Below are 26,849 nucleotides of genomic sequence, written 5' to 3'. Positions count from 1 at the left end.
CATGTAAAACTCTGATGTCTCACTTTTTAGGTTAGAATCAATCTAAACATCATGGCATGGACAGAAAGCACAGGGGCTAACACCTTCAACATATTGTCTAGCTAACACCAATTATTACAGCTAAACTGGGAATGCAATTTTTTTAAAAGGTTTTGTGATTTACACATGAAAGAAGTGAAACTATCATGGTATTCGAACAGATGAAAGACTCAACAGACAATCAAGGTATTTTTCAATGTATAATTTCAGTTACAGCACACTGTAAACTTTCGCTATAAATTCTGTGCCTTAAATTGAGTCCTCCACAATCCCCTGATGAAGGAGTGGTGCTCCGAAAGCTAGTGTGCTTCCAATTAAACCTGTTGGACTATAACCTGGTATTGTGTGATTTTTAACTTAATTTTCACGTTGTAATATTCTCCTGGTATTTGTTACGTAGCAATCAACATCAATTTCAGCTTATAGTTCTAAAAAAAAGTAAAAATATGTCTCTTACCAGTCATTAGGAAAAAAAGAAAATGGGACTGACTATGTTGCTCCTGAACATAACCATGGAGTTAATGGACTGAATGGCCATTTTCTGCACTGTACTGACTCAATAACTAACTTTGATTTGTGCCGCATTCCCTGTACACTGCACTTGGAATTCTAAGTTATATTAAGTTAGAGTTAAAGTGAACTTGAACCCATGACTCTCTGAACAAGGATAAGAGTGTTATCCATTCGGTCTCATTAACACCTTGTTACACCAGCTCTGAAATCAAAAACTTGTTCGTAATTATTGGGTTTAGAATTTCATTCCACACAGTGAACATACTTACTGCCAAAGATCCCTTTAACAGGTAGGAAACAGCCATAATAACTAGTAATTAAAAGCATGGAGATTGATCTGACAAACAGAAAACATTTTAGTTCTGTAAAGGCTTTTTGGGAGAACAAGGCAATTGATGTGAGTTGGGTTGAAGAGCGATTGCCAAGAAATATTGTGCTTTTGCCGTTTCTTCAACATTCGATTGGAGACTCATAGCTAGACAAACCTTTTCTCAACTTGGCTGTGACCCTACTTCACTTACCTGTCTTCCACAGGTTAGTATTTGCCTTTACAACAATGAACTTGCCAACATAATAAACTATTAACTGGGAGGTCCTCCACAGTCCTCTATCACCTCCAAAGACAGAAAGGATCACATTGCTAGGCAAATATATAAAGTACAAATTACCAGATCAGATTTATTTCTACAGAAAGAGTACAAAAAAACCCTCTTAAATACATCAAAATACACTGACAATCAAAGTTAATAGCTTAATTTAAATAATGAAAAGCAAAATAAAATTGGCATTTTCTAAGCATTTTTTAAAAAATTCATAGAGTCTGGTCATAAATTACATGGGCACAGTTCGCTACTAGATTAGTAGAGTTTATTAGCAGAAACTCTTCAGGAGGAGAAATTATCCAGAGTTGCTGAGAAGATCTTTACATTACATCGATGTTCTTCCTTTTACTCAGCTGTGTAAAATAAGTTTAACAAGAAGATTCAATTGACATCAAATTAACAATGTAACATTGTGCCCAAACTATATAATATTATCAAATTATTTTCTTAGTGACTCAGTCATTGTGGAAGACAAGAATTGCTTGCAAAATGGCTGTCATGTAGTAGACATCACCTGCAGGTCTGATCTCTAGTCATCAAGGAGGGGAAACAACAACTATTTGTATTTCCTTAGTATTTTTAACTTTGTCAAATATACCATGATTTTTCAAAGAAAAATGGAAGGAAATGTAGATGTTAAGGAGCATCTTAAAGGAAGAAAGGCAGAGAGATTTATGAAGACACTGCTGCCACATAATGAATATGAAAATAGAGAATGTGCATGAAATCAGAATTCTCATAAGCTGTGTTATACCTTTTGGCTTTGTTCCAGGAGGAAATTAACTACCTATATTGTTCTAATTTGTCTCTTGGCAGAAGTAAACAATACAGTTGGATTTACAGTAATGAGCAGTTATAAACTATAGTGATAAATTAGCAGTTCTAGCTTTGTTTTTTGTAGAGTCATAGAGATGTACAGCATGGATTTTAGCTAATACGTTTAGATTAGATTAGACTTACAGTGTGGAAACAGGCCCTTCGGCCCAACAAGTCCACACCGACCCGCCGAAGCGCAACCCACCCATACCCCTACATTTACCCCTTACCTAACACTATGGGCAATTTAGCATGGCCAATTCACCTGACCCGCACATCTTTGTGACTGTGGGAGGAAACCGGAGCACCCGGAGGAAACCCACGCAGACACGGGGAGAACGTGCAAACTCCACACAGTCAGTCGCCTGAGTCGGGAATTGAACCCGGGTCTACAGGCGCTGTGAGGCAGCAGTGCTAACCACTGTGCCACCGTGCCGCCCACGTTAAGTTGGAAAAGCTGGAATTGTTGTCTTTGATGTAAAAAAGATTGATGGGAATACACAAAATTATGATAGCCCTAAATAAGATAGAGAAAGAAGGCTGTCATATTATGTTATGGTCAAACAACTATCGAACACAGGTTTAAGGTTTGGGGGAAGAAATGCAAAGGAGAAGAAAGGATGAACCTTTTTAATCAAAGAAATTTTAACAACCTGGAACTCACTGAATACAAGGAAGGCGAAAGTAGGGTTGTGATTTCAAAAAAAAATTGCGTGGGAATATCAAGGGTTATGGTAATATGACTTAACTGGGAAGAGTGTGCCAGTAATCATGCCTCACATTAGCTCAAGTCTTCCAAATGTGTAAAATTCCAATGAGATCACCAAAGTGACCAATTTGCCTGTTTGATTATTGAATTCATGTAAAACTCTGATGTCTCACTTTTTAGGTTAGAATCAATCTAAACATCATGGCATGGACAGAAAGCACAGGGGGCTAACACCTTCAACATATTGTCTAGCTAACACCAATTATACAGCATGGTCCAACCCATCCATGCCGACCAGATATCCCAACTCAATCTAGAGCCACCTGCCAGCATCTGGCCCATATCCTTCCAAACCCTTCCTATTCATATACCCATCCAAATGCCTCTTAAATTTGCAATTGTACCAGCCTGCACCACTTCCTCTGGCAGCTCATTCCATACACGTACTACCCTCTGTGTGAAAAAGTTGCCCCTTAGGTCTCTTTTGTATCTTTCCCTTCTCACCCTAAACCTATGCACTCTAGTTCTGGACTGCCCAACTTCAGGGAAAAGATTTTGTTTATTTACCCTATCCATGTCCCTCATAATTTTCTAAACATCTATAAGGTCAACTCTCAGCCTCCAACACTCCAGGGAAAACAGCTCCAGCATGTTGAGTCTCTCCCTATAGCTCAAATCCTCCAACCCTGGCAACATCCGTGTAAATCTTTTCTGAACCTTTTCAAGTTTCACAACATCTTTCCGATAGGAAGGAGACCAGAATTGCATGCAATATTCCAACAGTGGCCTAACCAATATCCTGTACAGCTGCAACATGACCTCCCAAAACCTGTACTCAATACTCTGACCAATAAAGGAAAGCATACCAAATGCCTTCTTCACTATCCTATCTACCTGCAACTCCACTTTCAAGGAGCTATGAACCTGCACTCCAAGGCCTCTTTGTTCAGCAAGGACCTTAACATTAAGTATATAAGTCCTGCTAAGATTTGCTTTCCCAAAATGCAGCACCTCGCATTTATCTGAATTAAACTCCATCTGCCACTTCTCAGCTCATTGGCCCATCTGGTGCAGATCTTGTTGTAATCTGAGGTAACCCTCTTCGCTATCCATATCTCCCCCATTTTCTGTGGCTCCGCACAAAGGCCACCTTGCTAATCTGTGAGAGGCCCAATTCTCTCCCTAGTTACCCTTTTGTCCTTAACATATTTGTAAAAACCCTTTGGATTCTCCTTAATTCTATTTGCCAAAGCTACCTCATGTCCCCTTTTTGCCCTCCTGATTTCCCTCTTAAGTATATTCCTACTGCCTTTATACTCTTCTCAGGATTCACTCAATCTATCCTGTCTATACCTTACATATGCTTTCTTTTTTTTCTTAACCAAACTCTCAATTTCTTTAGTCATCCAGCATTCCCTATACCTACCAGCCTTTCCTTTCACCCTAACAGGAATGTACTTTCTCTGGATTCTCGTTACCTCATTTCTGAAGGCTTCCCATTTTCCAGCCATCCCTTTACCTGCGAATGTCTGCCCCCAGTCAGCTTTCAAAAGTTCTTCGGGTAAAAAATGAGGTCTGCAGATGCTGGAGATCACAGTTGAAAATGTGTTGCTGGTTAAAGCACAGCAGGTCAGGCAGCATCCAAGGAATAGGAAGCTCGACGTTTCAGGCACAAGCCCTTCATCAGGAATGAGGAGAGGGTGCCAGGCAGGCTAAGATAAAAGGTAGGGAGGATGGACTTGGGGGAGGGGCGATGGAGATGTGATAGGTGGAAGGAGGTCAAGGTGAGGGTGATAGGCCGGAGTGGGGTGGGGGCGGAGAGGTTAGGAAGAAGATTGCAGGTTAGGAGGGCGGTGCTGAGTTGAGGGAACCGACTGAGACAAGGTGGGGGGAGGGGAAATGAGGAAACTGGAGAAATCTGAGTTCAAAATTCTCCAGTTTCCTCATTTCCCCTCCCCCCACCTTGTCTCAGTCGGTTCCCTCAACTCAGCACCGCCCTCGTAACCTGCAATCTTCTTCATAACCTGTCCGCCCCCACCCCACTCCGGCCTATCACCCTCACCTTGACCTCCTTCCACCTATCACATCTCCATCACCCCTCCCCCAAGTTCCTCCTCCCTACCTTTTATCTTAGCCTGCCTGGCACCCTCTCCTCATTCCTGATGAAGGGCTTGTGCCCGAAACGTCGAATTTCCTATTCCTTGGATGCTGCCTGACCTGCTGTGCTTTAACCAGCAACACATTTTCAACTTTCAAAAGTTCTTGCCTAATACCGTCAAAATTGGCCTTTTTCCAATTTAGAACTTCAACTGTTAGACCTGGTCTTTCCTTTTCCATTACTATTTTAAATCTAATAGAACTAGGGTCGCTGGCCCCAAAGTGCTCCCCCACTGACACCTCAGTCACCTGCCCTGCCTTATTTCCCAAGAATAGGTAAAGTTTTGCACCTTCTCTAGTAGGTACATCCACATACTGAATCAGAAAACTTTCTTGTACACACTTAACAAATTCCTTTCCATCTAAACCTTTAATACTATGGCAGTCCCAGTCTATGTTTGGAAAGTTAAAATCACCCTATGATTCTTACAGATAGCTGAGATCTCCGTACAACTTTGTTTCTCAATTTCCCTCTGACTATTAGGAGGTCTATAATACAGTCCCATTAAGGTGATCATCCCTTTCTTATTTTTCAGTTCCACCCAAATTTTTGTTTTGGTTTAAAATACAAAATCCAGTGGAATAGTTCCTTCAGTTAATCATGGGTGCTCAAATTTCTCTTCAAACATTGACAGTCACTAATAGGATGACATCACTTGTGTATGGAGGGCAGGGTTTGGGAAGTCAGGAATTCCTAGAATTGCCAAAAGGCTTCCAGCCTCTGACCTGTTCTTGTAACACAATGTTTATATGGCTGGTACATTCAGTTTCTGGTCAATGTAAACTTCAGGATACTGATGGCGAATGCCATTGAATATCAAGGGAGGTGGTTAGGTTTTCTCTTCTTGGGCAAGGTAATTGTCTGGTTCTTCTGTGGTACAAATGTTATGTGCCACTAATCAAACTAAGCCTAATTGATGAAGTAAAAGTTTGAAGAAACTCAACAGGTCTGGCAGCCTATGTGGAGTGAGGAACAGAATTAGTGTGTTGAGTCCGATATGACTCTTCTGCAGAACTTGCCTGATTATCTATTGTCCAGGTCTTGCTGCTTGTGAGCACAGGCTGCTTAGTTATCTAAGGAGTTTCAAATGGAATTGAAAACTGTCAAATAATCAGTTAACGTTCCTAATGCTGACCATGTATTAAAAGGAATTCTAATCCCATTTTCCAGCAGTTGGCCCACGGCCTTGTAATTGTATGCATTCCAACTGCTCATCTAAATACTTCTCAAATGTCTTGATGGTTCCCACCTCTCTCACTCAATTAGGCAGTGGCCTCCAGATACTCACCACCCTTCGGTTAAAATATTCTTCCTCAAATCTCCTCGAAGTTTCCTGCTTCTTAATTTATAACTGCTCCACCCCAATTATTGACCCCTCTACTAAGGGGAAATGTTTCTCCTTGTGTGTGCTCCTGGTAGTTTTGTATAAATCAGCCAGCTCCCCCCTCAGCCTTCTCTCTTCTAAGGAAAATAACCCTATCATATCTTGTCTGTCTTCATAGTAGAATTGCTCCAGGCCAGACAACATTCGGGTGAATCTTCTCTGCACCTTTTCCAGTGTAATCGCATACCTCCAATAGTGCAGCAACCAGAACCATACATGTACTCTAGCCATGATCCAATTTATGTTAAGTACAGCTCCATCATAACTTCCTGCTTTTGTATTCCATGTCTTGATTAATAAAGGCAAGCAACCATTGACTTCTTAACTCCCTTATCCATGGACATGCACACCAAGGTCCCTTTGGTCCTTTGTACTTCCTCGGGTTCCTAGCATTAATTGCAATATTTAAAAGGCATTTGGATGGGTATATGAATAGGAAGGGTTTGGAGGGATATGGACCGGGTGCTGGCAGGTGGGACAAGATTGGGTTGGGATATCTGGTCGGCATGGACAGGTTGGACTGAAGAGTCTGTTTCCATGCTGTACATCTCCATGACTCTATTCAACAAATATAGTACTCCCTTGCTTTGTTAGATAGCCTCAATGAATCATCCCACATTTTTCAGGATTAAATTCCATTTGCCATTGTTCAACCCATTTAACCAGCCTTTCCATATCATCCTACAATCTGAGGCTTTCTTCCTAGCTATTTACTACATCATCAATTTTTGTGTTACTTGCAAACTTTGCTGATCATTCCTGCAATATCCTGAGGGACAGGATTTATATGTATTTGGTAAGGCAAGGACTGATTAGGGATAGTCAACATGGTTTTATGTATGGGAAATCATGTCTCACATGATTTAATTTTTTGAAGAAGTAACAAAGAAGATTGATGAAGGCAGAGCAGTGGACATGATTGATATTGACTTCAGTTAGGTGTTCAACAAGGTTCCCCATGGGAGATTGGTTAGCAAGGTGAGATCACATGGAATACACGTAAAAACTAACCATTCGGATACAGAACTGGCTTGAAGGTAGAGACAAAGGATGGTGGTGGAAGGTTGCTTTTCAGACTGGATTCCTGTGACCAGCAGTGTGTCACAAGGATTCATACTGGGTCCACTGCTTTCCATCATTTATATAAGTGATTTGGATGTGAACATAGGAGATATGGTTAGTAAGTTTGCAGATGACACAAAAATTGGAGGTGTAGTGGACAGCGAAGAAGGATACCTTAGATTACAACAGGATCTTGATCAGATGGGGCAAAGGGCCAAAGAGAGTCAGATGAAGTTTAATTCAGATAAATGCGAGGTGCTGCATTTTGGAAAGGCAAATCTTAGCAGGACTTAGACACTTAATAGTAAGGTCCTGGGGAGTGTTGCTGAACAAAGAGACCATGGAGTGCAGGTTCATAGTTCTTTGAAAGTGGAGTTGCAGGTAGATAAGGTAGTGAAAAAGGCATTTAGTATGCTTTCCTTTATTAGTCAGTGCATTGAGAATTGGAATTGGGAAGTCATGTTGTGGCTGTACAAACATTGATTAGGCTGCTTTTGGAATAGTGCATTCAATTCTGGTCTCCCTGCTATAGGAAGGATGTTGTGAAACTTGAAAAGGTTCAGAAAAGATTTACAAGGATGTTGCCAGGGTTGGAAGATTTGACCTTTTGGGAGAGGCTGGAGCACTGGAGGTTAAGGGACAACCTTATTAAGGTTTATCAAATCATGAAGGACATGGATAGGATAAATAGACAAGGTCTTTTTCCCTGGATGGGAGTGTCCAAAACTAGAGGGCATAGGTTTAAGATGAGTGAGGAAATATTTAAAAGTGACCTAAGGGATAACTTTTTCACGCAGAGGGTGGTGCATGTATGGAATGAGCTGCCAGTGGAAGTAATGGAGGCTGGTACAATTACAACATTTAAAAGGCATCTGGGTGGGTATATGAATATGAAGGCTTAAGAGGGAAATCGGCCAAATGTTGGCAAAGGGACTAGATTAACTTAGTATATCTGGTTGACATGGACCAGTTGGACTGAAGGGTCTGTTTTATGCATCTCTACGATTTGATGAACCCCTCACTGAACTTTGTGGTATGCCAATGGCCACAGACCGCTAGATGGTCGGACTCAAGTCATTACCTTTGCAGTGATGTTCTGGGGCTGAGGTGATTGAGCTCCAACGCTTGCAGTTGCCTTCCTTTGCACCAGGTATGACTCTAACTAGTGGAGCTTTCTCCAGAAACTTATGCTTCTCTTACACTTCAATTTAATTAAAGCTCTTTGACGCCAGGCTCAGCTGAAAGCTGCCTTACTCTTTGGGATAAGTGTCTTGGTGAAGTACGTAACTATGTAGAGTAATGGGGAATGGGTTTGGGTGGGATACTCTTTGAAGAATCTGTGTGGACTTGTTGGGCTGAAGGGCCTGTTTCTACACTGTAGGGATTTTATGATTCTATAAAGCTGATGGGTAAATTAAGAGAGTTAGGGATGGGTCAATTGAAGAGACATTTCAAAAGGTAAAGAGAAAACCATTTGAGTAAAGATAAGCAGAGTGAACAAGAAGGATTCTGAGTCTTTGCTTTTCCACCTTTTGATGAAAGAGAGCTCCAGTTTTTAAATGGCTTTAAGGCGAAGATAGACAGCGTTTTCATAAGCAAGGATGGTGAAAGGCATCTGGGCTAGGCGGGATATTATCAGATTAGCCATGATTTTATTGAATATCAGAGCTGGCTGCGGAGATCAAATAATCTAGTCCTACAATAGTCCTAGATGTTATGTTTCTACGTAAGAGGCAAAAATCGCATTTAACAGAAATAGTGCAGCAGCCGATCAGGCCCATTAAACAGAAACAGTAAAAAGAATGTGAAAGGTTCTTTATTGGAAAGCCTGAAGCATTTTAATACGGATACAAACAGAGATAAATCATGGAGACATGATTACCCCCAGTTTCTCCAAACTCGTAGCGGGAATTGAGTCACTCCGGGGACCAAACCTAATTTCGGGAGAAGGGGACTAAAGCTGATCCGGAGTAACTCATGGCCAGCACATACTCGATTCAATTCCCCGTCAGTGACCCCAGTAATTCCAGGGGACGGCTGCTGATCTGCCCTCAATGTGGAGTAATTTCAGGGAGCCGCATAAACTCCCGTTAACCGGCGCTGATTGGACCTGCCTCCTGGAACCGTGCTGGATCCCGCACTGGAGCGAATTGCTATGGGGATTGTGTACAGTCTCCATGGAGATGGGAGGATCAGACCAGAGTTTGTTTGTTGGATTTAATCTAAACTCATAGACAGCGAGAGAACTTCCTCGGCACACGGCTCCTGCACTGGGGCGGTGTGAGCACACACGGTCGGTAAGTAGCTCAAGCCCACTGCGCCTCCCGAACGCACCTACCCTCTTCCCAACCCACTACCCCTTCCCCAACTCACTGACCCCCTTCCCAACTCACTGCCCCTCTCCCCAAATTTTTGACCTTCTTCCCAACCCAGTACACCCTTCCCCAAACCTACTGCCCCTCTCCCCAACTCACTAACTCTCTTCCCAACCCAGTACCCCCTTCCCCAAACCCACTGACCCTCTCCCCAACTCACTGACCCTCTTCCCAACCCACTACCCCTACCCTCAACCCACCACCCTTTTCCCAAACGCACTGCTCCCCCTCCCCAAACGCACTGCCCCCCTCCCCAAATGCACTGCCCCTTTCCAAACGCACTACCCCCTCCCCAAATCTATTACCCCTTTCCCCAAACTCACTGCCCCCTCCCCAAACCCACTGCTCCCCCCTCCCCAAACCCACTGCTCCTTCCTCCCCAAACCCATTGCTCCCCCCTCCCCAAACCCACTGCTCCCCCCTCCCCAAACGCACTGCTCCCCCCTCCCCAAACCCACTGCTCCCCCCTCCCCAAACCCACTGCTCCCCCCTCCCCAAACCCACTGCCCCCTCTCTCAAACCCACTGCCCCCTCTCTCAAACCCACTGCCTCCTCTCTCCAAACCCACTGCTCCTGAAATACCCGTTACTGAACCGATAGAACATTGAAACAAGTTTTAATTCTCTACAGTGCGCCTTACTTTTCACCGTACTACAATTTGTGTGAAAGAAAATGTGTTTTCATTGAATTAGTGATGAAGACTTTCTCTCCGGAAGGTCCTGTCAGTTTAAACGAAAACATGAGTTCCGAATGGGTCGGAAACTGGAGACCGCACCGGCCTCGAGGACCGATTGCAGCTTTTTACAGCAGTCCCGGTCCTAAATATGGACTTCCCGGTTCCATAGGTAGGTGTTAAACTGCACATCACCCGCCTCGTAACTATCATCCCAAGCGCCCAGTATGCACATGCAGGCAGCAGTGCTGTCCATAGTTTTCTTTTAGAAAACTGAGCTACAGGAGGAAGACTGAAAACAGCCAGATTTTTCTATGTGCTGGCATTTATCACACGCATTTTAGAAGTTGCAGTAACAATGCTCTTGTGGTATAGTGGTACTTGCCCCCAGATGTGCCCTAACATTTCCGGGACAGACTGACTCAAAGTAATCGAATCTGAAAGCTCAGTCCTGGGTTGAAGTTCTGAAGGAGAGAAGGAAAGAAAAGCTGAGCTGGTAATTAATAAGCTTTTTATGAGTGGAAATAAAGCATCTTAACTGACACATGTTTCTGACTGTGAAGTTAAAGGTCAAAGGTCAAAGGTGGATCAGAGTCCCTCATCTTTTGTAAACGGGAGGAAAGCACATGTATTTATTGAACTTATTCCTTCTCAGCAAATCCCAAAGTTACTGTTGGATAGGAAAACACAAAAGCAGAAGTCAAAATATATGATTTGCTCTTTTCTCCCTATAACTCTCTCTTTATTCTTTCAAGATGCTTAGATTTCACCTCATAATATTTTCAACAGGGTCAACATCCTGGGTGTTACAATTGAGCAAACACTGAACCGGACCAGCCACGTAGACACTGTGGTTACAAGAGCAGGTTAGAAACTCCAAGAGAAATGGGAGTTGATGCAAACACTGATAGATATGAGATGCTACACTATAAATCAAGACTAACATTGACAAGTCTTATTTCAAATGTTTAGAATTTAACAGACTGAATGAGTACTACCAACTGACAGAGAGACAGAAGCAAAGGCTGCATATAAATGGGGCAGGGTGGGGGAGAAAGTCGAGGAGAGAATGACTTCAGACACACTTGTGCAGCTAGATGTCTGTTACCGAGAGACGACCGTGTCTTTGTATAAATAGTTACTAATCAACCCTTAGAGAGCTCAGAACTCTGACAAAAGCACACATTTAATATGGTGATCGCACATCCTCAGGGGACAGATTAATGGATCTGATAGTGACGCCGTAACCGTGTTTATCTCAGAACGTTATTTAAGCCAATTGACCTCCATCAATTAAAACTAGTTCTTTGAAACACTTGCTAATTTTCTACAGAATTGATTGGGATCATCTGTTTCCAGTAGCAGGAGGGTCGGTAATCACATAACATCATTGGTAGAAAGACCATTGGGGAGATGAGGATAATTTCTTCAGATGGTGATGGCTAGTTGGAAAGGATATAATTTTAAATTGAGTGATGAAAGATATAGGACAGATGTCAGAAGTAGTTTCTTTACTCAGTAGTAGGGGTATGCAACACACTGCCTGCAAGAGTAGAAACTCGCCAGCTTTAAGGGTATTTAAATGGTCATTGGATAGACATATGGATGAAAATAGTGTATAGATAGACATCAGATTGGTTCCACAGGTCAGTGCAACATCAAGGGCTGAAAGGCCTGTAGTGTACTGTAATGGTCTATGTAAATATTTTAACACAGTGGATTATTGTGACCTGGCAATGTACTTCCTGAAAAGGCAGTGGAACCAGCAGTAATTATGAAAGGGAAATTGGTAAAATAATTGAAAAGGAAAACATTATAATGGGGGAAAAAGAGAGTGGTGGTGGGAGGTTGGGGGTTGTGACACTGATTGGAGAGCTCTTTCAAAGATACAGGTGCAATGGACAGAATAGCTTCCATCAATGCTGTGTGATTCTATAAGCAGAATTGTTGTAAATGGGGACAATGTCCCAATGCCAAGCTTAAATCTGGATCATGCAGCCACATGGGCCAGTGGAAGGATATCATTGAGGATCTTCTTATCTGCAATAAATTTTAATGTTAGTCAAGCTGATCTTTCAGGTTTTGCAAAGGGATAGAGATAAGCTAAGTGAGTGATCAAAATTTGGCAGATGGAGAAAAAAGAGAACTTGTACATTTTGGCAAGAGAAGCAGAAAAACTAAAAATTATTTAAATGGAGAGAGATTACAAAACTCTGAGACACAGAAGAATCTGGGTGTTCTGGTATGAATCACGTGAAGTTAGCATGAAGGTACATTGTGATTAGGAAGGCAACTGAAATGTTGTTCGTTGCAACAGGAATGGAATATAAATGGAATATAAACGGAAGTTTTGCTGCAGTTGTACAGGCTGTTAGTGAGACCACAGCTAAAATATTGAGAATAAGAGCAAAATACTGCAGATGCTGGGAATCTTAAACAAACACAGAAAATGCTGGAGAAAAACTCAGCAGGTGTGTGAGAGAGAGAAACAGAGTTAACATTTTGAATCTGGCATGACTTCTTCAGGCATACAATGTTAGAAGAGGCATAGGTAGAAAGAAGCTTTTCCCTTTAATGGAGGGGTCAATAACCAGGGGAACCATTTTAACATAAAGACCAGAAGGTTTAGAGGGGATTTGAAGAACATTTCTTTTACCATCAAGACATTTAAGAAGTATATAGATGAGCACTTGAAATGCCATAGTACACAAGGCCATGGTCTAAATGCTGGAGTATGAAGGTATGATGACTGGGTAGACAGGATGGGCTGAAGGCCTTTATCCAGGCTGTAAAATCTGTGTGACTCTATGACTCTAAGGAAGTCAAGGGTCATCAGGGTAGGTAGGAATGTGGAATTGACGCCAGAATCAGATCATCATAGTCTTAATGAATGATAGAGAAGGCTCAAGAACACCTATTCCTGCTCCTAAGTTGCATGTCGGATACTTGGTTGTTAAAAATGGTCATTAGAAAGGGTTGCACAAGCACTCATTCTGGCTGGACATTGGTCCTGACAGGATAGGAATCTGACTCCAGTCCATTTTGTCATGATAAACCATCTAACCTTGATGTTTTTCTGCAGACAGGCAATATTGCCCAGGATCTTCCAGACAGCTTCCTGGTTAGCTGAGTCACCAGCTCTCACTAGATCGATGAAGGTCATTTAGAGAACAAGGTTTTGCTTACAACATTTCTCTTTGACCTGCTGAATGGTAAAGGTCAGACCTGTAATACCTCGCGATGCTCTGAAACTATGCCAGTATTCCAGCAGAAAGGCTTCTGCCAATGGAAGCAGGTAGTCCAATGATACTCCAGCAAAGATGTTGCCTGTCGTGAAGAGTAGAGCTATTCCTCAGTCGGTGTCATATTTAGTTATGTTTACCTTTTGAAGATTGAGACAATCTTAGCATTCTTTAGACCTTCTGGGAGCCTCACTTCACACCAACTTTGCAAGAAGAGTAAGTATAAACAGTGCAGAACTGAGTCTCTGCCAAGCCTCTATACCTCTGCTGGGATATCATGTGGGCTAGGAGCTTTACTATTCTTGGTTTGTACAATGGCATGGTGAATTTCATCAGAGATGGAGATTTGGCAAGAGAACTCAATCACTGGGTGCTGGCATTGGTCCATTAGGCTCATAGTACTGTAAAAAATCCAATCAATGACTCACTCCAGACAGAACAAAGGGACAGATTAAGAAGTGGATCAGAAATAGCTCTTGGTCTCCAGGCCCCTGCAGTCAATTAGTTCATTGTATTGTGCACCCCTTCCCTCCATCTCATTGCCTCTTCACTCTGACCCACTGCCTCTTAACTCAAACTCTCAATCTTCACCTTGCCTCTCTGCTCTTACCAGTCAGTCTGATATTAATAACGCTTACCTGTCTAGGTTATTCCCAACATGATGCTACAAAATTCAAGTCTCCAGCATACAGCTTTGGAGTACCTCACGCCAGATTCACTGTGGATAGTTCACCAGGTCCAGCCTACCTCATCCCATCACTGCTCACTAGGCGAGGAAAGGATGGGGCGCCAGCCTATTCCCTCTACAGTCGACCAAAGGACAACAATCCATTCCAGACCCCAGGTCCAGGTAACCCTAACACTTGGGAAAGGGGTGAATGTGAATGTGTTGCAGGATTAGCAAATGAGATGGCTATTGCTTGCCTAATGGGCTTTGCATTTGCCAAATAAATGATGCGATGATATTTTTTTGTTAGGTGTTGATATGTCTGATTTCCATGCAGGTACCTACAGTCCAGAGAAGGCTGGGAAAGTTGCCTTCAGTGCAGCTCCTTCATTCTCCATTGCTGGGAGGACAAAAGGTTTCAGGACTGACCAGTCACCAGGTGTTTGTCACTCTTCTTGGCTATTTCACCATTAGAGAGCTAAACATGGTCATTCAACAGTCTAGCTTATTATAGGACTCAAGTGATTGGTTGTCTGCATAAATTCACCATGAGAACTAATTAACTTGCTGACCATTTTTGTTGGATTTCATCATTTTTGTTACAGAAATTCTTGTTTCAATTCATTCTCTAAAACAAATTTCTTAATGAACAGAGTCTTGATTCTTGTTCCAGGTCCTGCAGCCTACCTACTGCCTTCCGTACTCGGCCCGAACATTGTAAACAAATTGTCTTCTGCCAATTTCTCCCTTAGTGGACGAAGTAAAGTTGGCAGTTTCCATGAGGACTTCCAGAAGGTAACATCTATCCACACCTGGTTCCAGACAGGTCTCTCACCTCAGTTAATATAAGTTAACATCTGATAGTTTTAAAATAGTGATGGAAAAGGATAGACCGGATTTAAAAGTTGAAGTTCTAAATTGGAGGAAGGTCAATTTTGATGGTATTAGGCAAGAACTTTCAAAGGTTGACTGGGGGCAGATGTTCGCAGGTAACGGGATGGCTGGAAAATGGGAAGCCTTCAAAAATGTGATAACAAGAGTCCAGAGACATTATATTTCAGTGAGAGTGAAAAGCAAGGCTGGTAGGTGTGGGGAATGCTGGATGATTAGAGAAATTGAGGGTTTGGTTAAGAAAAAGAAGGAAGCATATATCAGGTATAGACAGCAGAGATCAAGTCAATCCTTAGAAGAGCATAAAGGCAGTAAGAGTATACTTAAGAGGGAAATCAGGAAGGTAAAAAGTAGACATGAGATAGCTTATCTCCAAAGGAATTATATATATATATATATATATATATATATATATGCAAAAATGTGTGTGTATATGTGTATTAAGGGCAAAAGGGTAACTAGGGAGATAATAGGGCCCCTCAAAGATCAGCAAGGCAGCCTATGTGTGGAACCACAGGAGATGGGGGAGATATTAAACCAGTGTTTTGCATCAGTGTTTACTGTGGAGAAGGACATGGAAGATATAGAATATGGAGAAATAGATGGTGACAACTTGAAAAATGTCCATATTACAGAGGAGGAGATGCTGGATGTCTTAAAATGTATGAGTGGATAAATCCCCAGGACCTGATCAGGTGTACCGTAGAACCATGTGGGAAGCTAGGAAAGTGATTGCTGGGTCCCTTGCTGAGATATTTGTATCATCACTTGTTACAGGTGAGGTGCCAGAAGACTGGAGGTTGGCTAATGTGGTACCACTATATAAAAAAGGTGGTAAGAAAAAGCCAGGGAACTATAGACCAGTGAGCTTGATGTCGATGATGGGCAAATTGTTTGAGGGAATCCTGAGGGACAGGATTTACATGCCTTTGGAAAGGCAAGGACTGATTAGGGATAGTTAACATGGCTTTGTGCATGGGAATCCATGTCTAACAAAGTTAATTGAGTTTTTTGAAGAAGTAACAAAGAGGATCGATGAGGACAGAGAGGTGGACGTGATCTATATGGACTTGAGTAGACGTTCGACAAGGTTCCTCATAGTAGACTGGTTAGCAAGGTTAAGTCTCAAGAATACAGAGAAAACTAGCCATTTGGATACAGAACTGATTCAAAGGTAAAAATACAGTGTGGTGGTGGAGGGTTGCTTTTCAGACTGGAGGCCTGTGACCAGTGGTGTGCCACAAGGATCAGTACTGGGTCCACTGCTTTTTGTCATTTATATAAATGATTTGGATGTAAACATAGGAGGTGTAATTAGTAAGTTTGCAGATGACATCAAAATTGGAGGTGTAATGAACAGTGAAGGAAGTTACCTCAGAGTACAATGGGATCTTGATGAGATGGCCTAATGGGCTGAGAAGTAGCAGATGGAGTTTAATTTAGATAAATGTGAGGTGCTGCATTTTCGAAAGGCAAATCAGAGCAGGACTTAAACACTTAATGGTAAGGTCCTGAGGTGTGTTGCTGATCAAAGAGACCTTGGAGTGCAGGTTCATAGCTTCTTGAAAGTGAAGTTGCAGGTAGATAGGATAATGAAGAAGGCGTTTGGTATGCTTTCCTTTATTGGTCAGAACATTGAGTACAGGAGTTGGGAGGTCATGTTGCAGATGTACGGGACATTGGTTTGGCCACTGTTGGAATATTGCATGCAAATCTGGTCTCCATCCTATTAGAAGAATGTTGTGAAATTTGAAAGAGTTCAGAAAACATTTACAAGGATGTTGCCAGGGTTGGAGGATTTGAGCTATAGGGAGAGGCTGAATATGCTGGGGCTGTTTTCCCTCGAGCATCAGAAGTTGAGGGGTGATCTTTGAGGTTTAGAAAATCTTGAGGGGCATGGATAGCGTAAATAGACAAGATCTTTTCCCTGGGGCAGGGGAGTCCAGAACTATAGGGCATAGGTTTTTAGGTGAGAGGGGAAAAATTTAAAAGGGAACTAAGGGGCAACTTTTTCCCACAGAGGGTAGTGCACGTATGGAGTGAGCTGCCAAAGGAAGTCATGGATGCTGGTACAATTATAACATTTAAAAGGCATCTGAATGGGTATATGAATAGGAAGGTTATGTGGGATATGGACCAAGTGCTGGCAAATAGGACTAGATTATATTCGGATATCTGGTCAGCATGGACAAATTGAACTGAAGGGTCTGTTTCCGTGCTGTGCAGCTCTTTCACTCTATGTGAGAGTCTTGGCATTTGAGCAGTAATCTCAGCTCCACAATGCCCAAAGCAAATACCAACACACAGACCCATTTTCTTCCAATTTGAGGGTTTGTGGTTGGTCAGAATCCTTTGGATTGTTAGAATGCTCCTGGTTAGTTCAATGCACCTCCATGCATGCACAAAATACCTCCTCTTCTCATTTAATCACAAGTGAAACAAAGGTGTTATAAACAGGTGTGTGGAGTTCAGGTAGAGACATAACCTCAATAAATAGTGGAGCAAGGTCAAAATGGCCTCCTTTGTTCCTGGGATGTGAGTGCTAATAACAAAGCTTGCCTGTATTGCCGATCTATGATTGCCACTGAGAAGGTGCTGAAGACCTCTTTTCTGGAACTGCTAGAGTCCATATTGTTAAAACTCAATGTTCCTCTTCATGGAAATCTTTAGTAAAGGTGAAAGATTTATATAATCTAAAGAGAAAACAGAGCATACAGATATTTTGTTTAGAACTAATAATTTGGAGAAAATTGAAGTTTGGACAGCTTTGTCATAAAGAATGAACTTGAAGTTAAAACAATGCTGTGTTTTTTGTTGATGGAACTGAATTTGATATTTTATACTTGCACCAGATGTCTTTTGGGGAATTTTAAAAATAAGTAACTGCCCAGCAGCAAAGTTTGTGTTGGTTTAAGTACAGTTTATCATTGAACTGAGAGGAGAGAGATCAGTTGGGACAGATCTACAAAAAGCTTGTAAGCAAGCCAGATCCTCCCTCTCTTTTAACTGGAAAAGTAATAATACTCAAAGACTGCAGACAGAAATGAAACATCTAATCCAAGCCAAGACCTAATTCCAACTCACCAGCTACCAAACTGAGGATCGTCACAGTTGCAGCCAACATGATATCATTACCAAAAACCAAAACAAACAGTGACAAAAGTCACCTTATTTCCTCATTCTGATTGGACTTTGATCTATTGACTTTGTGTATTTTTGCCTATATTTTCCATCTGTGATATTCCTAAGTATGTTAAGAGCTGATTGGCTCATCCATCTGTCCATCTCATGTGTGAATACGTGTAGGTGTTTGGATTTAAAGGGAATCTAGTCTAAGTCTGCATGAGTAATTATTTTTCTGTTTTTGCCACATGTTAGAGGATAAGTTTTCCTATAATAAATACATTGTTGGTTTTCTTGTTCACTGACGAAACTTGGTGAGAGTTTATTTTATCTTAGTGGTCATAGTCAGACTTTGACCAGCCTAGTTATTAAATTGGGTTTATTTTGTATTTGTGATGACTTATGAGACATAGGGACTTGATTTTGGTGTCACAATCTCTAGTTGGAGTAGTGCAATGTTAAATTGTGACAATGTAACACAATTCCTCAGTTTAAATAGTATGTTTCAAACAAATGGGATAAACTGCCAAAGTAGTGACTGCTGGTCACTTATAGTAATAGAGTACTCCTGTAAGGTTAAGCTGAATCACCCACCGACCCCCCCCCCCCCCCTCCTCCATCCCACTAACCTATCCATAAGAATAGGAAAGGGAGTGAAAGCTTTATGGGGGCATGCCTTATGCCTGAATCCAAAGATTAAAGGCCTAGCTGAGAGAAATGAACACAAATTCACTATTGTAATGGAGGAAACAACAACCATTTTCACACAGGTAGATCCCACAAATAGCAATGAGATAAAATAATCTGTTTTAGTGACCTTTGGTTAAGGGATAAATACTGAGGCACTGGCAGGAGTTCCCTTGTTTTTTTCTGTCTACCCAAAGAGGGCAGACCTTAATATCGCATCTAATGTATGGAAACTGTACAACAAAGTTCTGCACAGGAAATATCATGACTGAGGTTAGATGATGTGGAATAATGGGACAATTGTATTCATAATAATAATGAGACAGGTTTAATGACTAAATTGTAAGTGATTCTCCAGGTAAGAGTGATCCTAACATGATAGAATTTTGCATTCAGTTTGAAGCTGACAAAATTGGGTCTGAAAGTTACGTTTTAAACTGAAATAAAGACAATAGGGTTAGTTAATGTGGAATGGTAAAAAAGCTTAAAAGTTATGGTGGTGGAGAAGCAATGTAGATTTTTGAGATATTTCATAACTCTCAACAAAGTTATATTCCCTTAGAAAGGGAGGTCCCCACATCGTCCTTATTTAACTGAGATATTAGTCATAGTATTCTACTGAAAGATAACATGCAAAATGCTACATATGTTAGTGGTGGATCCAAAAGATTGGAAAATGACAAAAATAGAGAAATTGGCAGATGAGAAAAATCTATTAAGAAATATAAAAAGATAGTAAAACTTGATGCAAATATCTAAAAAAGGAAGTAGCTAAAGTAAGCATGTGTTCCTTAATGGCTAAGATTGGGGAATTAATACTGAGAGCAAGGAAATGGCAGAAATTTTGAATGTGTCTTTTGTAACCATCTTCAGAGTAGAAGACGCAGAAAGTATCCCAAGAAAGTGGTATATCAAGAGGCAGAAGGGAGGATCTTAAACAATTATCATCAATAGAGAAAAAGTACTATGAATACTAGTGGGACTGAAGGCTGACAGGTACCTTGGACATGATGGCCTGCATCCTAGAGCCTTAAAAGTAGGGCCTACAGAGAACAGTGGATGTGTTGATTGGTATCTTTGAATATTCCCCAAATCCTGGAAAGGTCCCAGCATTTGGGAAACAGCAAATATTATATCACTTTTACAAAAGGATAGAGACAGAAATTGGGAAACCGTAGGCCAGTTAGTCTTATATCTGTCATTTGGCAAATGCTAAATCCATTATTAAGGAGATAGTAATAGGACATTTAGAAAATCATTACACAATTAAGCAGCATCAACATTGGTTTGGTGAAAGGGAAATAATATTTAGAAAAAAAATGGTGACCTCATTGAAATATATAGAAGTCTAACAAGACTTGACATGGTAGACTCTAAGAGAGTGTTTCCTCTTCTCCGGGGAATCTAGCATATAGGGACAATCTTGGGATAACAGGTCGATTATTTAAGAATGAGTGAAGAGAAATTTCTTCAAATAGTTATCAATTTTCAGAATTCTTTGACTCAGTGAATTGTGGATACTCCATTGTTTATAGCTGAGATAAACAGATTTTTGATCTCAGAGAATCAAATAACATGAGGAACAGGCAGGAGGGTGAAATTGAAGCCAAAGATTAGCTGCAATTGTTTGAATGGTGGAGCAGGCTCATGGGTCCAAATGGTCTACTCCAGCTACTTTTTATGTTCTTAAGAATAGTAAGTTTTGAGAGGGTTTATAGCTCAGGTTTGGATGTAGGTTTGCTTGCTGAGCTGCAAGGTTCATTTCCAGATGATTCATTACCCTACTAGGTAACATCTTCAGTGGGCCTCAGGCAAAGCAATGCTGAAAATTCCTGCTTTCTATTTATATGTTTGGGTTTCTTTGGGTTGGTGAAGTCACTTCCTGTTCCTTTTCTCAGGGGGTGGTAGATGGGGTCTAACTCAATAGACAATAGTCTCAGGAGTAGGCCATTCTGCCCTTTGAGCCTGCACCACCATTCATTATGATCATGGCTGATCATCCTCAATCAGTATCCTGTTCCTGCCTTATCCCCATAACTCTTGATTCCACTATCCTTGAGAGCTCTATCCAACTCTTTCTTAAACAAATCCAGAGACTGGGCCTCCACTGCCTCCTGGGGCAGAGCATTCCACATTCCCACCACTCTCTGAGAGAAGAAGTTTCTCCTCATCTCTGTCCTAAATGACCTACCCCTTATTTTTAAGCTGTGTCCTCTAGTTCAGGACTCACCCATCAGCGGAAACATGTTTCCAGCCTCCAGAGTGTCCAATCCTTTAATAATCTTTTACATCCCAATCAGATCCCCTCTCAGTCTTCTAAACTCAAGGGTATACAAGCCCAGTCGCTCCAATCTTTCAACATAAGATAGTCCCGCCATTCCAGGAATTGACCTCGTGATACTACGCTGCACGCCCTCAATAGCCAGAAATCTCATGTGTTTGTTGATAAGAGTTCCAGTTGGAATGCGATATGTTGAGGAATTCTCATGCATGTCTTTGTTTGGCTTGTCCTAGGATGGATATATTGTCCCAGTCAAAGTAGTGTCCTTCCTTATCTGAATGTGAGCATACTAGTGAGAGAGGGTCATGTCATTTTGTGGTTAGTTGGTGTTCACGTATCCTGGTGGCTAGTGTTTGCTACAGTCCTTGCACGGTATTTTGTAAATGACATTAATTTTGCTTGTTGTCTGTTCAGGGTCTTTTAGGTTTATTAGCTGCTGTTTTAGTGTGTTGGTGGGTTTGTGGGCTACCATGATGCCAAGAGGTCTGAGTAGTCTGGCAGCCATTTCTGAGATGCCATTTCTGGACGTATTTTGTCTGCTTGTTTGGGTTTGTTGCTGAGAAATTGGCGGACTATGTTCATTGGGTACCCATTCTTTTTGAATACACGGTGAATTTTCTGCTTTGCATAGTTCATCTGTGCTGCAGTGTGTGTTGGCTCATTGAAATATTTTCTGATGCAGCTTCATTTGTGGGTGTTGGGATGATTGCTTCTGCAGTTCAATATTTGGTCCATATGTATTGTTTTCCTGTAGACACTGGTTTGAAGTTCCCCAGAAGATGCTCTACTGTGACATCTAGGAATGGCAGTTTATTGTTGTTTTCCTCCTCTTTAGTGAATTTTATGCTAGTAAGGGTATTATTGATGGTCTTGAAGGTTTCCTTTAATTTGTTTCATTTAGTGATGACAAAGGTGTCATCCATGTAGCGGACCCAAAGTTTGGGTTGGATGGTTGGCAGAGCTGTTTGTTCAAGTCTTTGCATCACTGCCTCTGCTAAGTACCCTGATATCAGGGATCCCATGGGTGTTCCATTGATTTGTCTGTAGGTTTTGTTGTTGAAGGTGAAGTGTGTGGTAAGGCATAGGTCCACCAGCTTGATGATACTGTCCTTGTTGGTGAAGTTAGTGGTGTTTGGTGTATGTCTTTGGTCTTCTAATAGTGTAGTCAGTGTTTCCTTGGCCAGGTTAATGTTGATTGAAGAATAGTATCACTGATCCACCACCAACAGTAATTCACTTTTCAAAGTTCTGGATGGATGACTGGGGAAAAATGGTCTATTTTAATCCACAAAGTAGTCCTACCCTATGCTGTGTTTAGATTAGATTAGATTAGATTACTTACAGTGTGGAAACAGGCCCTTCGGCCCAACAAGTCCACACCGACCCGCCGAAGCGCAACCCACCCATACCCCTACATTTACCCCTTACCTAACACTACGGGCAATTTAGCATGGCCAATTCACCTGACCCGCACATCTTTGGACTGTGGGAGGAAACCGGAGCACCCGGAGGAAACCCACGCAGACGCGGGGAGAACGTGCAAACTCCACACAGTCAGTCACCTGAGTCGGGAATTGAACCCGGGTCGCAGGCGCTGTGAGGCAGCAGTGCTAACCACTGTGCCACCGTGCCGTCCAAGTAGAATGTCTACCCGTTCTTTTTGGAAGACAGCCTTCTTCCTGAGAAGGATAAGTACTCCATACAGCTAGCACCTTTATAAGACAAAAAGTGCAATATTTAGAATTGATTGTTAAATTTTATAAGTAACAATTCAACAAAGATCGAATTTTATTTCTGATTGAGAATTTTTTTTGTTAATTATTCATTGAATTGAGTATCACTGTTAAGGCCATTCTTTATTGTCCATCGCTAATTACTACACTAATTAGTAGTAAGTCATCTCTTGAACAGTCCATGTGGTACAAAATGTCGTTAGGTATAGCGTTCCAGAATTTTGACCTAGCAACATTGAATGCTTGGCAATATATTCCAAAGTCAGAATGCATGTGGTTTGGAAGGAAATTGTGGGTGGTAGTGTTCTTAGGTGAACCCCATCTTTGCTGTTCTGGGTAATAGAAAACACAGGCTTGGAAGGTGCTGCTGAAGGAAGCTTAATGAGGTGCATTTTGGTGCACACCATTGCCATTTTGTGGCTGGAGTGCATGTTTAAAGTGGAGGATGAGATAAAAGGGTTTTTTATTTTGACTTTTTCTTTCTCAGACTCCAGGACCTGGTGCATATAAAGTCCCCGATCCCAATATGTACAAACAAAAACCACCTCATTACAGCATAACTGGCAGGAACCAACTACCCGGTGATTCAACAAGGAAACCAGGGCCTGGGAGTCACAGTCCAGAGAAGGTAATAAATATTAATCTCACCAAACTGTTTAATTTATCCAGTGAGATTGTCATGTTCATCCAAAACTGCCGCCTACCTTACACCAAATCCTATTCACCTATCACCCCTGCATTTGCTGACCTATATTAGTGAAGTAGTGCCTCAACTTGTAAATTGTCAAAAGCAAATTACGGCGGATGCTGGAATCGGAAACCAAAAGAGAAAATGGTGGAAAATCTCAGCAGGTCTGGCAGCATCAGTAAGGGGAGAAAAGAGCTGACGCTTCGAGTCTAACTGAAGGGTCAGTTAGACTCGAAACGTCAGCTCTTTTCTCCCCTTAGATGCTGCCAGGCCTGCTGAGATTTTCCAGCATTTTCTCTTTTGGTTGTAAATTGTCATTCTTGTTTTCAAAGCCCTCCATATCTATTCCCTTTCCTATCCTAGTAATCTCTAATGTCCCACAACTCACTAAGATATCTGAACTCCTCCAGTTCTGGCCTCTGTCACATCCTGGATTCCAATCCGTCTATTGTTGGTAGCTTTGCCTTCAGTCTTGGTCCAAAGCTCTGGAATTCCCTTCCTATCTCCCCCTTTATTTTTAATCACTTTTCAAAATCTATCTCTTGAATGACACCAATCTAATATCTCCTTGGGTTTCTTAGTGCCAAGTTCTGATTGATAATACAATAGTGAAATATCTTGAGAAATTACACTATGTTAAAGAAGCGACATCAATATAAGTTATCATTAATTATTCACAGTAACGAGTTCAAGGCAGTGTCCATTTGTTACATCGTTCCACATGGGTTTCAATTCAGTTGTGACAAGGAAATAGCAATTAGCGGTAATAATTAAAGTCTAGAATCAGTGACAAATTCTAACAGTCTTGGAAATTTAGAAGAAAATCCATAGTTAGTAGAAACAATCATTTTTTTTGTTGCAAATTCGGTATTTCCCTTTCAGATAGACAACATTGTTCATGTAGATATAAAGAATTGCTTCAATCATTCTGTTTGTTAACAAATCAATTTGTTAAAAATAAAATAAAAGAATAATTTCTTAAAACAAGGTGCAATTGTAGATAAGTAAAGAGCATTAGAGTGGATCCCATTGGGCATTCCTTCATCTCCTTACACAATGTCAAGGGAAAGAGCGTTCAGCATCATCGAGGAGTGCATTCTTCTACAAATAATCATTCCACAGCAGTCTTTAGAGCAAACATTTAAAGCATAAAATGCACAATGAAAGAATTGAAAGGACCCCTCAAGTATCCAATGTAATGGTCTCTTGCTGTAACTGCCCACCATTGTAATCATGCGCTTAGTTTTAGTTGGAACAAAATACTTCATTGGTGAACAAGTATGCAATTGTGCAGCTGAGGGAATTCTGCACAACGCTCAATGGCACAATGAAATTATGTTGAATTCTCAGTTCATTTTCAACCTATTTAATATGGCTAAGGAAAAGTGACCAGAAATTCTGCAAGACAAAAAAATTTACAAAATTAGATCAAGTAAATAAAATTTCAGAAATGAATACAAGTAGGATACAGAAAACACCTGTAATTTTGGATTCACTTTCCCAAGATTGACTGAAACTGTTTAACTCCTCTATTAATTGCAGAGTGTCCATCTGTGACCCTGTTCCTTCTCCCAAGGCTTTAGATATAGTTTTATGGGGTTTGAAGAGGAGAATTGAGGACTCAGCAACAGGAGTTAATTCTTAAAATTCTCCTCAGAAACTAAATTTAATTTGGTCATAAATGAAGGTCTTTGGTATCTTCTTTGCACTCCAACCTTGTCTGATCAGAACGGATTGGTGTATTGAAAAGCTCGTGAACCAATCTGCTATTTATACTTCTCATTTCCCAAGGAACTGAAATCTGGACAGTGTTAAGAGTCTGAAGGGAGATTAAAATTCAGAAATGTGTATAGCCTGCTCTCCACTAAAGCTACTTACCAAATAAATTCGGCATTTGTAAAAGAGTAAGGGGGGACATGTACAGAACACAAATGCTAGCAGGGACCAATTTTACAGTTAGAATTTAGAGCACAGGAACAGACTATCTAATATACTGAATAATTTTGATTGATTGTGGGACAGTGTTATTTTAATTCACTCTACAATCTGAAAATTTTTGCACAAAATAGTTTGTTTTGACTTAAATAGTCTTAGTTATTTTAATGATCCAGAATAAAATAAACAATAAATGTGAAATGCTAATTTTCCTTGCCTGAAATTGACAGCAATGCTTCTGACTCTCACACAGGTTGTAGTAAATCGCAATCTAGCCCCGGCATTCTCCTTTGGCATCAGGCATTCAGAGTACCTGACACCAGTAATCGACAATGTTATGTAACTATGCAAGTTCCTCGTAACTTATAAAGTGTTTTAAAACAATTATGTACAATTTGCCACATTCTGATCTAAGTTGCGTCCCTTTGAAAACTTTCTGCACCGGTTTAAGAAGTTATTGTACTTACTGTATTATGTTTCAAACATTCTGTGGATACCATTTCAAGTCATGTATTCTTTTCAAAGAAATGAAGACAGTGACCAGGTGATGGAGTCTGTGCTTGTGATGTCCCCACATTATGATGGGATGTGGATCTATTGTGACTCTTACGTACTATGTTGGGAAGTGGATTTGTCTGTGATTTCTGCTTATGGTGATGGCACATGAGTTTGTGATTTCCCCACATAGTGATGGGAGGCATGCCCCTGTCTATGATTCACACCTGCTCACATCCTATTTTTACTCATGCCACTCTGTGTTGCAAAGTATAATCAGATATTTTCACAAAGAAGGAAAATAAATTCTGGACGTAGGTTTGCTCGCTGAGCTGGAAGGTTCACTTCCAGATGTTTCATCACCCCAGAAGGTAACATCTTCAGTGGGCCTCCGGCCAAAGCACTGCTGATAATTCCTGCTTTCTGTTTATATGTTTGGTCCATATAAACAGAAAGCAGGAATTATCAGCAGTGCTTTGCTCAGAGGCCCACTGAAGATGTTACCTACTGGGGTGATGAAACATCTGGAAGTGAACCTTCCAGCTCAGCGAGCAAACCTACATCTAGAACCTCAACTTGAGTTACAAATCTTCTCATCTTGCTAGGAAAATAAATGAATTAAATTGAGTAAACATTGGAAGGTACATTTCTCTGGAGAGAGAAATGCAAATACTGACTGGCCTGCTAAGTACATCTAGCATTTTCTGTTTTTTTGACTTCTAGTTTCTGTCCTATATTTTACTTTAAAATTGCTAGGTTTTAAAACTTCCCCAATA

At 41.1% G+C, this 26,849-nt stretch overlaps 1 protein-coding gene across 1 annotated transcript; it reads left to right on the top strand.

Annotated features, from left to right (window-relative positions):
* Positions 1 to 10,397: 10,397 nt before the first annotated feature.
* On the top strand, positions 10,398 to 25,921 carry cimap1b (ciliary microtubule associated protein 1B). Its single transcript, XM_060838648.1, has 6 exons — positions 10,398 to 10,503; positions 14,220 to 14,423; positions 14,578 to 14,679; positions 14,914 to 15,035; positions 23,443 to 23,583; positions 25,832 to 25,921. Exons 1-6 carry the CDS (start codon positions 10,398 to 10,400, stop codon positions 25,919 to 25,921), a joined length of 765 nt encoding a protein of 254 aa, XP_060694631.1.
* Positions 25,922 to 26,849: the final 928 nt, after the last annotated feature.

Source organism: Hemiscyllium ocellatum, chromosome 18, assembly GCF_020745735.1.
Source record: "Hemiscyllium ocellatum isolate sHemOce1 chromosome 18, sHemOce1.pat.X.cur, whole genome shotgun sequence".
NCBI classification, from domain to species: Eukaryota; Metazoa; Chordata; class Chondrichthyes; order Orectolobiformes; family Hemiscylliidae; genus Hemiscyllium; species Hemiscyllium ocellatum.
This window is presented reverse-complemented; position numbering and strand designations above follow the sequence as displayed.